Here is a 12,922-nt window from a genome sequence, read left to right as displayed (position 1 = left end):
CTAAGTTTAATGGTGGTCTTGATAAACTACAGTGCAATTTACATATCACGTACCTAATGCTTTTTTAAAAAATGTATCTCTACTTTATGCTCGTTTTTATTTCAATCAATGCATAAATCATCATGTTTCTGAAGTATTTTTTAAAGCTAGAAAGTTTGATTCAAGTCCGGACCCAATTCAAATTGGATATAAATACATATTTTTTCTATTCTAGTAGATCTAGTAATACAGAGCATATAGTTATAGTTTTACTCTTGATACAGGGATGCCAATGACTCATTAATTTTGTAATTCTATAATGGTTTACTTGGAAATTTGCCAAGTATGGAAAGGATGGAAGTTGCTGTTTTGTTTTGGGCTACTTTTATTTACTTTTTTTTTTGCTTCCATTCATCTCCACTGTTGCATCTTTTAAATGACCATTCCTATTTTATTGTAATTTCATTGACTGCATTGCAATCATTATAACACTTTTCAGTTTTCAGTTGTTCAAAAATTAATAGATAACTTCCATGATTTTAAGCCTTTTAAGATTTCTTGACTAATATAATGTTCTTAATCTTTCATTTTAACCTTGATTGTATTTTACCAATGCTGCAATTTAGATATAATCAGGAATTATAAGAGTGGATCATTTTATCAAGTCAAACTCAGGACCATGCTTACTTGAGAACTATGAAAACTGTCAACAGATGATCAAAACACCTTGGTAACACAAATATCACAAATGATCTCATTATTACAATGAGATTATTGCATCAAGACTAGCAAGGAAATCCAGATATATGTTACTGTTGCAATATTTTTCTGTGCTGCAAAGCCAACAGTTGGAAAGGGTTGATCTGTCAGGAGCCTGGTGGCAATGTGTGACAACAATAATGATGATGTGGTAAGACGAGACAGAAGGGCCAAGACCTTTTGTTTCGGGAAGCCATCACAAAACACAACATCTGTCAAGAGTAATGAGGGGTGTAAACAGGACGTGACTGACCAGAAATATGCATTTGCTGAAAAGGGCAATAATCTAAACACAAGTGCCCTTCACTATTTGCAATTTTTAAAGACATCCTCAATTTAATGTCGTAACAACATACCTCATAAATTTTATTCTGACAGTTCACTGAATTGTAGGATTCACACTGAGGGAAGTGTCAGGTTACAAAAACCTTTAACATGTCATGAGGTAAGTTCAAATCACCCAGGATGACTTATCTCTCAGTAACTATCAGTTATGGAAGCTAAAAATGGAAATTCCATATTTGATGGCAATATTACCTGATTTTTCACAGAAAACAATGAGAGATGTCACCACATCTGCTTGTACAATTCCTTCTAGGTAAAAACAAATCTGGATGAGAGGGAATGTAGATATGATCTAGTAAGATAATTTCCTAAGTATTTTGTGTCAAAACCTTTCAGATACATTACTAAAATGTAGTCAGCAATGGGATTCTGTTGGTTATGTTTTCATTGCACTAATAATCTCCAGTCATTTTAATAAATGATCTACATTTCTTATTTAAATCTTTACTTTCTTCAGGTTTTTTGCATTTCAGATAACTGTTGATACTACACTACAGCGGATCTGACAATCCCTCCCCTTTGCACATTCTTCCTGTCTTTTTGTAATATATAATAAGACTTTCTTTATATACCGCCCTTTCTCCCCTAGGGGACTCAGAGTGGTTTCCACATATGCAAACTAATACAAAAACATACAATATAAAACAAAAAGATAGGCATTTTAACTTATACATTAAAATAAATTTAAAACCAGTTCCACTCTCTTCTTTATGCAAGGTAAGCTGCCAGGGGCAAAGATTACAATAAGGGTCCTGGACTATTTTGAATGGGTTGGGCCAAGGTTAGTGCAAGGAGAAGGGAAAAATGGGGCTGACTGAATGCTATAGTGCAAGGATCGGTCTCAGCAATGGCCCTATTAGGGAACCCGGGCCACTCAAGTCCAGGGCCAATTAAAGGACTATAAAAAAGTTCTGGGCCAGGAGAAAAGGTACCCTCAGATGACAGGGAACTGGAGAATGGATGGGGTACAAGGCCAAGGCCTACTTGTTCGACCAAGGGCTTGAGACTTGACACTAGTCATTATCAAAGGCCTGATGAAACCACCAAGTGTTCAAGTTCTTACGGAAGGAGGTGAGGGATGGGGCCAGCCTTATCTTCTTGGGGAGGGCATTCCAGAGGCAGGGGGCCACCACCGAGAAGGTCCTCTCCCTCGTCCCCACCAACCGGGCTTGAGACAGTGGTGGGAGCAAGAGGAGGGCCTCCCCGGTGGATCTTAGGGAGATGCGATCGCAGAGATAGGCGGGGCCAAATCATTTAGGGCTTTATAGGTCATCACATACACTTTGAATTTAGGCCTATATATAGACTGTTTTTCTTGTTGCATTATAATTTCTGTCCACATTCATCTCAGGCCCATTGTTTAAAGGTTACTTTCTGTCCTCAAAACTTGTAATAGCATGTTGCCATTTTTCAGATAGTCACAGGAACACTATCATGTATTAACTAGCAATAAATAAGCATTCTGATCATTTCAAGACTCACCTGAGGTTGTGGAAAATATACATATTGTAGGAATAATGCATGGTCTTCAACAGATGTACGGTCCTATTTTTTTCTTCATTTTCAAGAGGGCATTTTTGAGGACGAATGTAATTTGTATTCTCATCAAAACAGATAGGTAAATTACTATTAATTATAATTAATTAAAAATTAAGCTACGCATGTGCAGTAGGCTGCATAAAATATCTCAATATGGAGCCCTATGTACATGTATACTGAAGTCCCGTCCCGTCCCCCCCCCCCCTCCAGCATTAGCTATTTATTTTGGTGGAGTCAGCAATTCCTTGATCTTTTTGCATATATGGATTGCTTCCTCCTTGAAGTTTGGATAGATCTGTGTGGACCTGACCTTTTTAACTATATAAAAGTTTTTTTTATCAAGGTGTATGTGTACACAAACTTGGTTGTGTACAACTTGTTAAGACAAAACATTGACAGTTTATTTCATTTTGTCTTTTTTGTCTTTTTGTTATTTTAAACAGCAATCACATGTGGTCACCCTGGAAACCCTGCTCATGGAATGACCAATGGCAGTGAGTTTAATTTGAATGATGTTGTCAACTTCACCTGCAATACTGGCTATTTACTACAGGGTGCATCACAAGCTCAATGCCGGAGCAACGGACAGTGGAGCAGCTCCTTACCAACATGTCGAGGTAAGAAAATGTTATGCAGCTGCTCTCTCTTTGCCATCTGATTCTAGTATAATTCCTCCTATCATGCTTTTCTTTCATTCTGAGTGTTTGGACTTGTAAAAATTGAATAATTACTTTTGGTAAAAGAACCATATAATGATCTCTTTTGGATGGCAGGCAAATATATTTTTATTTATTCAAGTTTTTGTCATTTAACTTTTTATGACATATGTTCTGTAATGGGATATATTCTGATTTTGTCGTAATTGTTGTAATGCAGTGGCTTTTTAATGGGACTATTTGCTGAATGTTTTAAAACTTTTGTATCAAATAGTTTTGGGGATTTTTAGTATACTTTCTTCTTAATTTGTTGGGAAGCAACTTGAGTCCCGTCACCAGAGAAAGGGGGGGGCTATTGAATAAATAAAAATCCCACCATGTCTGTAGCAACTTTGTGCAGTATAGCTCAGATTTTACTACAGGCAGTCCCCAAGTTACGAACAAGATAGGCTCTGTAGGTTTGTTCTTAAGTTGAATTTGTATGTAAGTTGGAACAAGTACATTTCTAAAGTGTAATCCCAGCCAGGGCTGTAGCCAAGGGGGGGGGGGGTGGGTTAGGGGTTAACCCAAAGAGTGGGACTCTTCCAGAGCTTCAGAGAAGACCGTAGCACAACTGCACTATGTGGCTGTGCCCCATGTTGGGAATGATATGGCTCCATGTATTATGTAAACACCATGGTGCAGATTCTCGCTTCCTTCAGGGTGTAGTCTCCACGCAAATGTACCCCTAAACATGTTTCTATAGAAGTGATGAGTGTAATTGGGCCTCAATGCAGAGATGGAGATGTCATGAGACTTTCACAACATTCTTGAAAGATGCACTTTATGATGTAAATATTTCTCAGTATACTGCCTAACAAATAGCCATTACTCATACATGAAGTGGTTAGCTACGTACACAAATCCTAGTGTCAGGAGAATGAAAGTAGTGTATCAGGCAGAAAAAAATTAATATCTATTCTGAAAATACCATTTCCTCAGAGATAAGTGTTTCCTTTGTTCTCCTTTTTCCTAGATAATTCCATTCAAATTGCTTCTGGGTAGATTTAGTGTGGAAGATCATACTGAAACACAATGCCCTTTGCTTACTGTAAAATTATCTTTTCATCTACAAGAGTACGGTAAATGTAGTCATTACCTCGAAATTCAGTCAGAAAGCTCCCCCCTTGCATTATTTATAGCTGTATTTTAAACTGAATTTATATGTGGCAGAAAACATATAGTTGTAGAAAGTCATTACTACAACAGTAAATTCAATATCTTTGTTGAACTAACTCGAAGCTATGGAAGTGCTTTGGGGTAGAATATTTTATTTCATTTAATGGAATCATTTTGAAACGTATTTCCAGTAATAATATTTTGCAGCATTTGGAAGCTTATGTATGGCTAAAAACACAATTTCAAAAAAAACCCATACAAACAAGGAAACCCCAAGCAGAATGAGAAAAGATTGGAATGGACATTAGGAGTAAGAATGTATTAAGCCCCAAGAGTATAGTAAGATGAATGGTATGGTCCTGCACACAGGATAATTGTTAATAAGAATAGCTATCACACACAGGGCCACAATATTATGTGGACAAATGAGGAAATAAGTCCCATTGAACACAATGCAATTAACTTCAGTGTAAATTCGCTTAGTATGTGTTTGATTAAAGGATTAACAAAGTGTATTTGGACGAATGAATATGTTAAATTAAATATACTTATATTTATGTATGATCAAAATTTAAAATGTCAAAAAATCTCCCTCACTTGTTTTAAAGATCTTCATGTTTGGGATGTATCTTAAGAGAAATGCCTTTGTGTTGGAAAATGCATCTAAAACAGGCATTAAAAAAACACTTCTGTTAAAAAAAATTAACATTTAAAATATGATACTTCAGTCACAGAAGATAATATGTTAGATAATTGAAGAGTTTCCCATTATTCCTGAACTACTTAATCACAATTGTAGCCTGACTGGTAATGGTTATAATAATTACATACATAACAAAGTAGGAACCAAATGCAAAGCTAGATTATGGTGTGCCAAATTGACAGGTTGATATATCAACCTGTGTTTAGGACAACATGGAAAAAAAACCTTTTGGGTTTTTTTTTGTGTGAACGCTCATTGAGTGCCCATATCCAGGCCTGGTTTAAATAAGATGGTTTAAGAGGATTGCAGATTGCAGCTATATAATTGCAAATATAATTGAGTTCCTCCTGGTGTAGAAATAAAAAATGCCAGTGAGTGTGAGTCCAAATCAAAACTGCAAGTTCAAAAAGGTGAAATAGGTTTTTCACTGGTAAGAACATATTGTTTTTACTTTTTTGATGGCAAGCCAGAAGCATTTTGTGAGAAATGCTCTAGAGCATTGCTGATTTATTAACTGAAAGGGCGAAGTGCTAAAAAGCTATGATCTTCTCTATAGGGAGAGGATACTGTGACACAAATCTCAGCCTGTAACCTGCCTTTCAGCAATGGTTGTCAATGCCGGGATCTGCACAGTGTATGTAGGGTTTTAATCCTCTTTTCTAAAGATGGCTCATCAAGTAAACACATTACCCAGCTGTTCCAAAGGTTTCATCTTTACGTCCTGTAGGATTTCCACTCAGTGGCACAGTGAAGATGTGTCCAGATAGCTTTGTACAGATCTCTGGTCCCCTTGACTTAAGCATCTAAATACTTTGCATGAGATCTAGGAGGACTGAAGAAATTGTTGGACCAGCATTCCTTTTTAGAACATCTAATCTTTATATGTAATTCAATATGTAATTATGCAAACTGAAATCTAATTCAAATCAGTGAGCTTTAACTGTATCGAATACCTGTATTCAATTATTACTGATATTCAAATCTTTTAATGTGTGAGCTTGTGGCTTTTTCTTCTCTTGTGTCTTTATTTCAACCAGTGCATTTTCTAAGTTGTCATATTACTGCTCTAATTTTATTAACCCCATTATTATTATTTATTTATTTACCATATTTATATACTGCCTTTCTTAGCCCAAAGATGACGCAAGGCGATTTACAGTCAGCACAATTGGATACCCCCAACAATATATAATACAATTAAAAACATTAGCATATAAAATTGTACAAGTCAATAAAAACATAAATCCTCAGCATCTCCTAACTAAAATCATTTTCCAGTCTCATCGTCTAGTCATTCCGTGGATCTATCTTTGCCTGTTACACTGCATTTGGAAATGCTTGCTCAAAAAGCCAGGTTTTCACTTTTTTGCGAAATGTTAAGAGGGAGGGGGCCAATCTAATATCCCTCCCTCAGCCGAGGGGCCACCACTAAGAAGGCCCTGACTCTTGTCGTCCCCCCCCCCAAATGCATCTACAAAGAAAGTGGAACCGAGAGCAGGGCCTCCCCAGATGATCTTAGAGTCCTAGATGGTTCATAAGGAGATATACGTTTGAACAGGTAAGCTGGGCTGAAACCGCTAAAGCCAGCACTTTGAACTGTGCCCAGTAGCAGACTGGCAGCCAGTGGCACTGGCACAACAGTTGTGTGCTCTCTGAGCGCCGCTCCTGTTAGCAACCTGGCTGCCACCTGTTGGAACATTTGGAGCTTCTGGACAGTCTTCAAAGGCAACCTCATGTAGTGTGTTGAAGTAATCTATATGGGATGTAATCAGAGTGTGGACTACCGTGGCTAAGTCAGCTTCCCAAGGTATGTGCGCAGCTGGCGCACAAGTTTTAACTGCAAATGCTCCCCTGGTCACCGCAGAGACCTGGGCTTCCAGTCTCAGTGATGAAACCAGGATCAAACCCAAGCTGCAAACCTGCACCTTCAGGGGGAGTGTAACCCCATCCAACACAGGCTGTAACCCTATGCCCTGTTCAGCCTTACGACTGACCAGGAGTACCTGTCTTGTCTGGATTCAGTTTCAATTTGTTTGCCCTCATCCAGACCATCACAGTGACCAAGCACTGATTCAGGACCTGGACAGCCTCCTTAGTAGCAGGTGGAAAGGAGTGACAGAGTCGGATGTCATCTGTGTACAGGTGACCCCTTGTCAGCACCAAATAAATATGCAGCAGTGGTCATGGATTCGGGATTGTGACAATTGAGTATGCAGCCTCCCGTCTCCATGGATTCTGTATCAATAATTTTCCTGTTCACAGCCTGAAAATATTTTTAATATTTTAAATATTCCAAACAATCATTTTTTTTACATTTTATAGAAAGCACACCATTGCACATAAACAACTTGAGCATCCATGAATTTTGGTATCCGTGATAGGTTGTGAAACCAAATTCCAGCATATGCCATGAGCGCAATGTCTTCACTTTCTGATAACAGAAACTTTAAGCAGGTGGTTATAATTATTGGGAAAAAATTCTAGCTGTTCTTTGATTTGAGTGTTACTGCCATTTTCTGTATCAGAGAGGCTTATCTATTTTTCCCTGTCTTCATTAGTGAAAAATCTTATCTTTTACTTGTAGTGGTAAATTGTTCAGATCCAGGCTTTGTGGAAAATGCAGTGCGCCATGGACAGCAGAATTTCCCTGAATCTTTCAAATATGGAACCAGTGTGGTATACCATTGCAAGAAAGGGTTTTATCTTCTAGGATCTTCTACTTTGACCTGTAAAGCCAATAGTCTGTGGGACAGATCATTGCCCAAATGTTTGCGTAAGTAGCATCAGTTCTTTTTTTTTTTTCATCAGAAGAGTGGACATCTGTTATCACAGATGTATGTAAGCAGTTGCTTTTGCATGTCTGTCACTAATATACAGAGTTTCATAATATACTGGGATAATTTTCTCAATGACATACTTTATCTTATATGTCTCATCAAAATAACAAGTAATGCTTGCAAAATTGTTATTTTGTAATATTTAAAATAATAATAACACTTTATTTATATTCCGCCTATCTCCCCAAGGGGACTCAGGGAAGATCACAGTACACATACACAACAAACATTCAATACCGTTTTGGATTGACAATACAGAGACAAACAGAACAGAAGGAGGCATGTTGTGTCAATGTCAACGTCCGGTTTTTCAGGTTGTGCTTGAAATCCAGCACAAGGGGGTGCTTTCACTCCATCCTCTATGACAAAGAGCCATCAGGACTACCTCCTTCATTTTGATCTTTTTTCTTTATGATATCATAAAATACCTCCCCCGCTTGTTTTAGTGGTACCTAATTTCCCTAATTACAGCACAAGCTGTTTTCAAACTGCTTAGGTCAACAGTAAGCTAAGCATAACAACCGGCAGATCACATCGACCTGGGGCTTCAAACTGGTAACCTTTCCATTGATAGATCTTATCATTGCTGGTGATTAACCAGCTGTGCTAAACCTCGGCCCTTATAGCTTGCACATATTTTAAATATATACATATAAAGTGTATCTATAAATCCATGGGGGCAGGGTGAGGGCATTTCCTTGCAACACGAATTTTACCTCCTAAGTGAATTTTCCCCCAAATGTTCACACCTAAAACTCTTACATTTACTGTGTTCAAATTCCCTTGGTAAATCTGGCTGCTGTATAAGTTTGGATACTTAAACTATATCTCTAAATGTTCAACAGAGGTTTTAAGTTACTGCAATGCTAGAAAATTGGGAATGAAAGAAATTTTGTAGGAGTAGAGCAAAATTCTTATTTAAGAAGGAAATGTTCTCACCATTCCATCCCCCCAATCACCCTGGTTGTATCAAATAATATTCATATGCCAGTGGAATTGCAAATCTTGGTGAATCAGATTCCTCTTCTTCCTCATGTGTCTGGAGGATTGCAGGACTCCCTAAAACAGATTTTGCCATTGTAACACAAGGAAGCATGGAGTGAAATCCCACTGCATGACTGGAAATCTATTTGGATACTATTAAATATAACCAGTAGCTTGTCTTAATAGAGAAAGGCATATATACCAGGAACTCTTAACAGGCCCAATGCAAGTATGAAGGAATTACTATAGGATTATCCTCCTACTTTCTCTAAATTGTACACATTAATAGGCTATCACAATTTCAGGAAGCAAGACACTAAATCACGACTACTTGGTATTTTTTCCATTTTGCTCTTCATCTATCAGTTGAGAGCTTTTTTTTTTTTTTTTTTTTTAAATATTTTTATTAGGTTTTAATTAATCATACATCAGGTGTTTGGGGAGTAGGGGGTGAGGTTTTGTGAGGTAAGTGGGGGGGGGGGTAGTGAGGGGAGGGATAGGGTGAGCGGGTAAGGGTAGGGTAAGCGAAAGGGGTTCTTAGGAAGGGGAGGGGGGTAAGAGTTCTAGTGACTTCCCGTCAGTCCTCTGGGATCATAAATTGTCGTGATGGTTAGCGGGTTACGCTTCTCCTGTCTTCTCAGCGTCGATCTTTATCCTGTTGTCTGAGTTCATAAACTGGACAGATCCACCTGGAACATGTCGCCTTTGTTTTTAATAAAGTTGATAAGTCCACTCCATAGTATGTCATTATATCTTCCTTTGAGTCTTTGTGAGAGATTGTCCATTTGAATAATGTCTAATGTCTTCCTCAACCACTCTTCCTGCGTTGGGATTTCCTTTTGTTTCCAGACTTTAGCGAGGAGCATTCTTGCGGCCGTGCAAAGAAGAAAACATAACTTATCTTGGTTTTTATCTAATTTTGTGGTCGTGATGCCCAATAAATAAGTTTCTGGGGCTAGGGGGAGTTTCACTCTAATAATTTTTTGGATCGCCTCATGGATTTCCCTCCAATATTTTTTTACCCGTTCACAGGCCCACCACTGGTGAAAAAACGTTCCTTTTTCTTTCCCACACTTCCAACATCTGTCTGACCCTGTTTTGTTGAATTTAGCAATTTTTTCGGGAGTGTGGTACCACCTAAAAAACATTTTATGCCAGTTCTCTTGTAGGTCGCTGGCTTCAGTGTACTTTAATTTACGTTTCCATATTTCTTCCCATTGTTGTGTTAGAATATTATGGCCTAAATCTTTTGCCCATTTAATCTGGCATTCCTTAATTTGTTCTTCTTCTGTATTCCATAAGAGCAACTGTTGATATATAAGTTTTATTAATTTATTCCTTTTTCTCATAACTCCTTCCCACATTCCTGTTTCTTGATTAAACCCTAATTTGTTATCCTCCTTGAATTGCTGGTGAATTTGGTGATAATTGAGCCACGTAATTTTTTTATTTTGTAGTTTAATTTCCTCGAATGTTTTTATTTTCAAATTTCTGCTTCCCAATTCTTCATCCCTTTTTAATATTTGCTGATAAGTTAGCCAATTTTTTTCCTCTAATTCTCTTTTGTGCCTCGCCTCTGTGGGAGATATCCACAGGGGAGTTTTCGTGTATATCCTGGGTCTGTACTTCTCCCATGTTTTTATAAGGGCTGTTCTTATATAATGGTTACTAAATGTTTTTTCGATCTTTCTCTTGTTGTACCATAGGTACCCGTGCCATCCGGCCCTAAGTTCATGTCCTTCTAATGCTAACAGTGGGCGATTCTCTAAGGTTGCCCATTCCTTTATAGCGACCAAATTACACGCCTCATAATAAAGTTTGAAATCTGGTAGGCCTAGGCCTCCCCTTTTTTTTTCATCAATGAGTAGTTTTATACTGATTCTCGCTTTTCGATCTTTCCAGATAAATTTTATTATCTCTTTTTTCCATTTTTTAAACAGATAGTCCGTTCTTAAGACCGGCAGGGCTTGGAAGAGGAAAAGCAGTTGTGGCAATATTACCATTTTAATTAGCGCTATTCTCCCTAATAGGGAGAAATTCTGGAATTTCCACCTATTTATATCTTTCTGTATTTTAGTCCATAGAGACTCATAATTGTTTTTTATTAGGTTGATGTTACTCTTTGTAATAGTTATTCCTAGATATCTGACCTTATTTTCTATTTTTAACTCTGCCTGTCTTTGTAATGCCTCTTTTGCTCTTTGGTCCATATTTTTAGTCAGTAGTTTCGTTTTTTGTTTGTTCAGTTTGAATCCCGCAACCTCACCGAAATTTTCTATCTTTTCTAGCCAATTTTTAATGTTATTTATTGGGTCCTCAACTATACAGACTACGTCGTCTGCATAGACTCTTAATTTAAAATGGTATCCACTTACTTTGGTACCTTTTAGCATTTTATCCTCATTTATGGCTCTAATCAATGTTTCCATTACCAATATAAAAAGCAATGGGGACAGAGGACACCCCTGACGTGTGCCTTGCGTAATTTTTATTGTGTTTTTGGATTCTGCACCATTTATTATAAGTGTGGCTTCTTGATTCGAGTAAATCGCCTCAATGGCATTTTTAAAGTGATATCCCATATCTAATTCGTCCATTAATAATTTGAGGTATTGCCAATTAATTCTATCAAAGGCCTTCTCTGCGTCGATGAACATGAGGGCCAATTGCTTCTCATTGTGATGTTCATAGTATTCTATTATGTCGATTATTACTCGAATATTATCCTTTATTTGCCTGTTGGGTAAAAAACCGGTTTGTTCAGCTGATATCCAATTTTTTAAGAGGTTTTTCAATCTCTCCGCCATGATTATTGCAAAAATTTTATAATCTGTGTTAAGAAGTGATATCGGCCTATAATTTTTGACTTCCGTTGGGTCCTGTCCTTCTTTTTGTATTAAGGTAATGTTTGTTTTTTCCCATGATTTAGGCATTATTTTATTTTCTACTATGTTATTTAATATTTCTTTTAGTAAAGGGGTTAGTTCGTCCTTAAATGATTTATAAAATATCGCGGTGAAGCCGTCTGGGCCAGGTGATTTGTTTAGTTTGAGCTTGCGAATCGCTCCATCTATTTCGGAGGTGGAGATTTTCCCGTTTAAGATTTCTCTTTGGTCTTCTGTAAGTTTTGTAATTTTAAGGCTTCCAATGTATTTTGAGACATTTTCTGGGGGGATATTTATTTTTTTGTATAAGTTCTGATAGAATTGGATAAATTGGTCCGCTATCTCTGCCTCGGTCGTATACGATTTATCAGTTGAGAGCTTTGCCTGATAATTTAGTTACACTTGTACCTGAACTATGTTGTTGTCTATTTAAAAAAAATAAGTAGTGCTTAGTTGGATTTCTATCTGTAATTTGGTATATTGATTTTAAGAGGCAAAATAATAGATAAGTGAAGTTGGCAAGCAAATACTATGTTCGGGGGGGTTTTAATCAAAAGAGAGAAGCCAAGAGAAAAAATGTCACACACACTACAGGTAAAAAGGAAGCTAAGCTGAAAGGAAGCTATGCTGCTAAAAGACTAGGGTGAGTTTCATGAATTTGTGTACTTACTAGGAATTACTAGGAATTACCTTCTAGGCAGGATTTATATTCATCCTTTTTTTTTCAATTTCATTGTCAAATCACTTATATGGTGTGCTGCAAAATTGTTTTAAAATCAGTTTACCATTTCTGTGTCTCATGCCAAGAATTTTAGCTTAATAACTGGTCACGTTTCTGAGTTGATAAATTTTAGATTGAAGACTTGATTTTCAAGCAATTCCTAGTGGCTTCCCACACAACCCAGTAAAAGGCTTTATCAATTAGAAAGCTACCAAACAGATTATGAAACATGAAGGGTTTGTGCAATTAGGAAGAAATCAGATATCCAATTGATAACAGCAATTGGATATCTGATTCTGTTTGTTATCCAATTGATAACAAACAGAAAATGACAAAATGGAAAGAACAAATAGCTG

General features: G+C 37.2%; 1 protein-coding gene across 2 annotated transcripts in view; it reads left to right on the top strand.

The window, feature by feature from the left end:
* CSMD1 (CUB and Sushi multiple domains 1) overlaps positions 1 to 12,922 on the top strand; it is a 1,217,927-nt gene that overhangs the window by 1,149,218 nt on the left and 55,787 nt on the right. For both annotated transcript variants that reach the window (XM_067468320.1, XM_060788521.2), the window contains exons 54-55: positions 3,066 to 3,239; positions 7,724 to 7,912. In XM_067468320.1, coding sequence (XP_067324421.1) covers positions 3,066 to 3,239; positions 7,724 to 7,912 — 363 coding nt within the window. The remainder of the gene's footprint in view (positions 1 to 3,065; positions 3,240 to 7,723; positions 7,913 to 12,922) is intronic.

The sequence above is a fragment of the Anolis sagrei genome, chromosome 1, assembly GCF_037176765.1.
Source record: "Anolis sagrei isolate rAnoSag1 chromosome 1, rAnoSag1.mat, whole genome shotgun sequence".
NCBI classification, from domain to species: domain Eukaryota; kingdom Metazoa; phylum Chordata; class Lepidosauria; order Squamata; family Dactyloidae; genus Anolis; species Anolis sagrei.
This window is presented reverse-complemented; position numbering and strand designations above follow the sequence as displayed.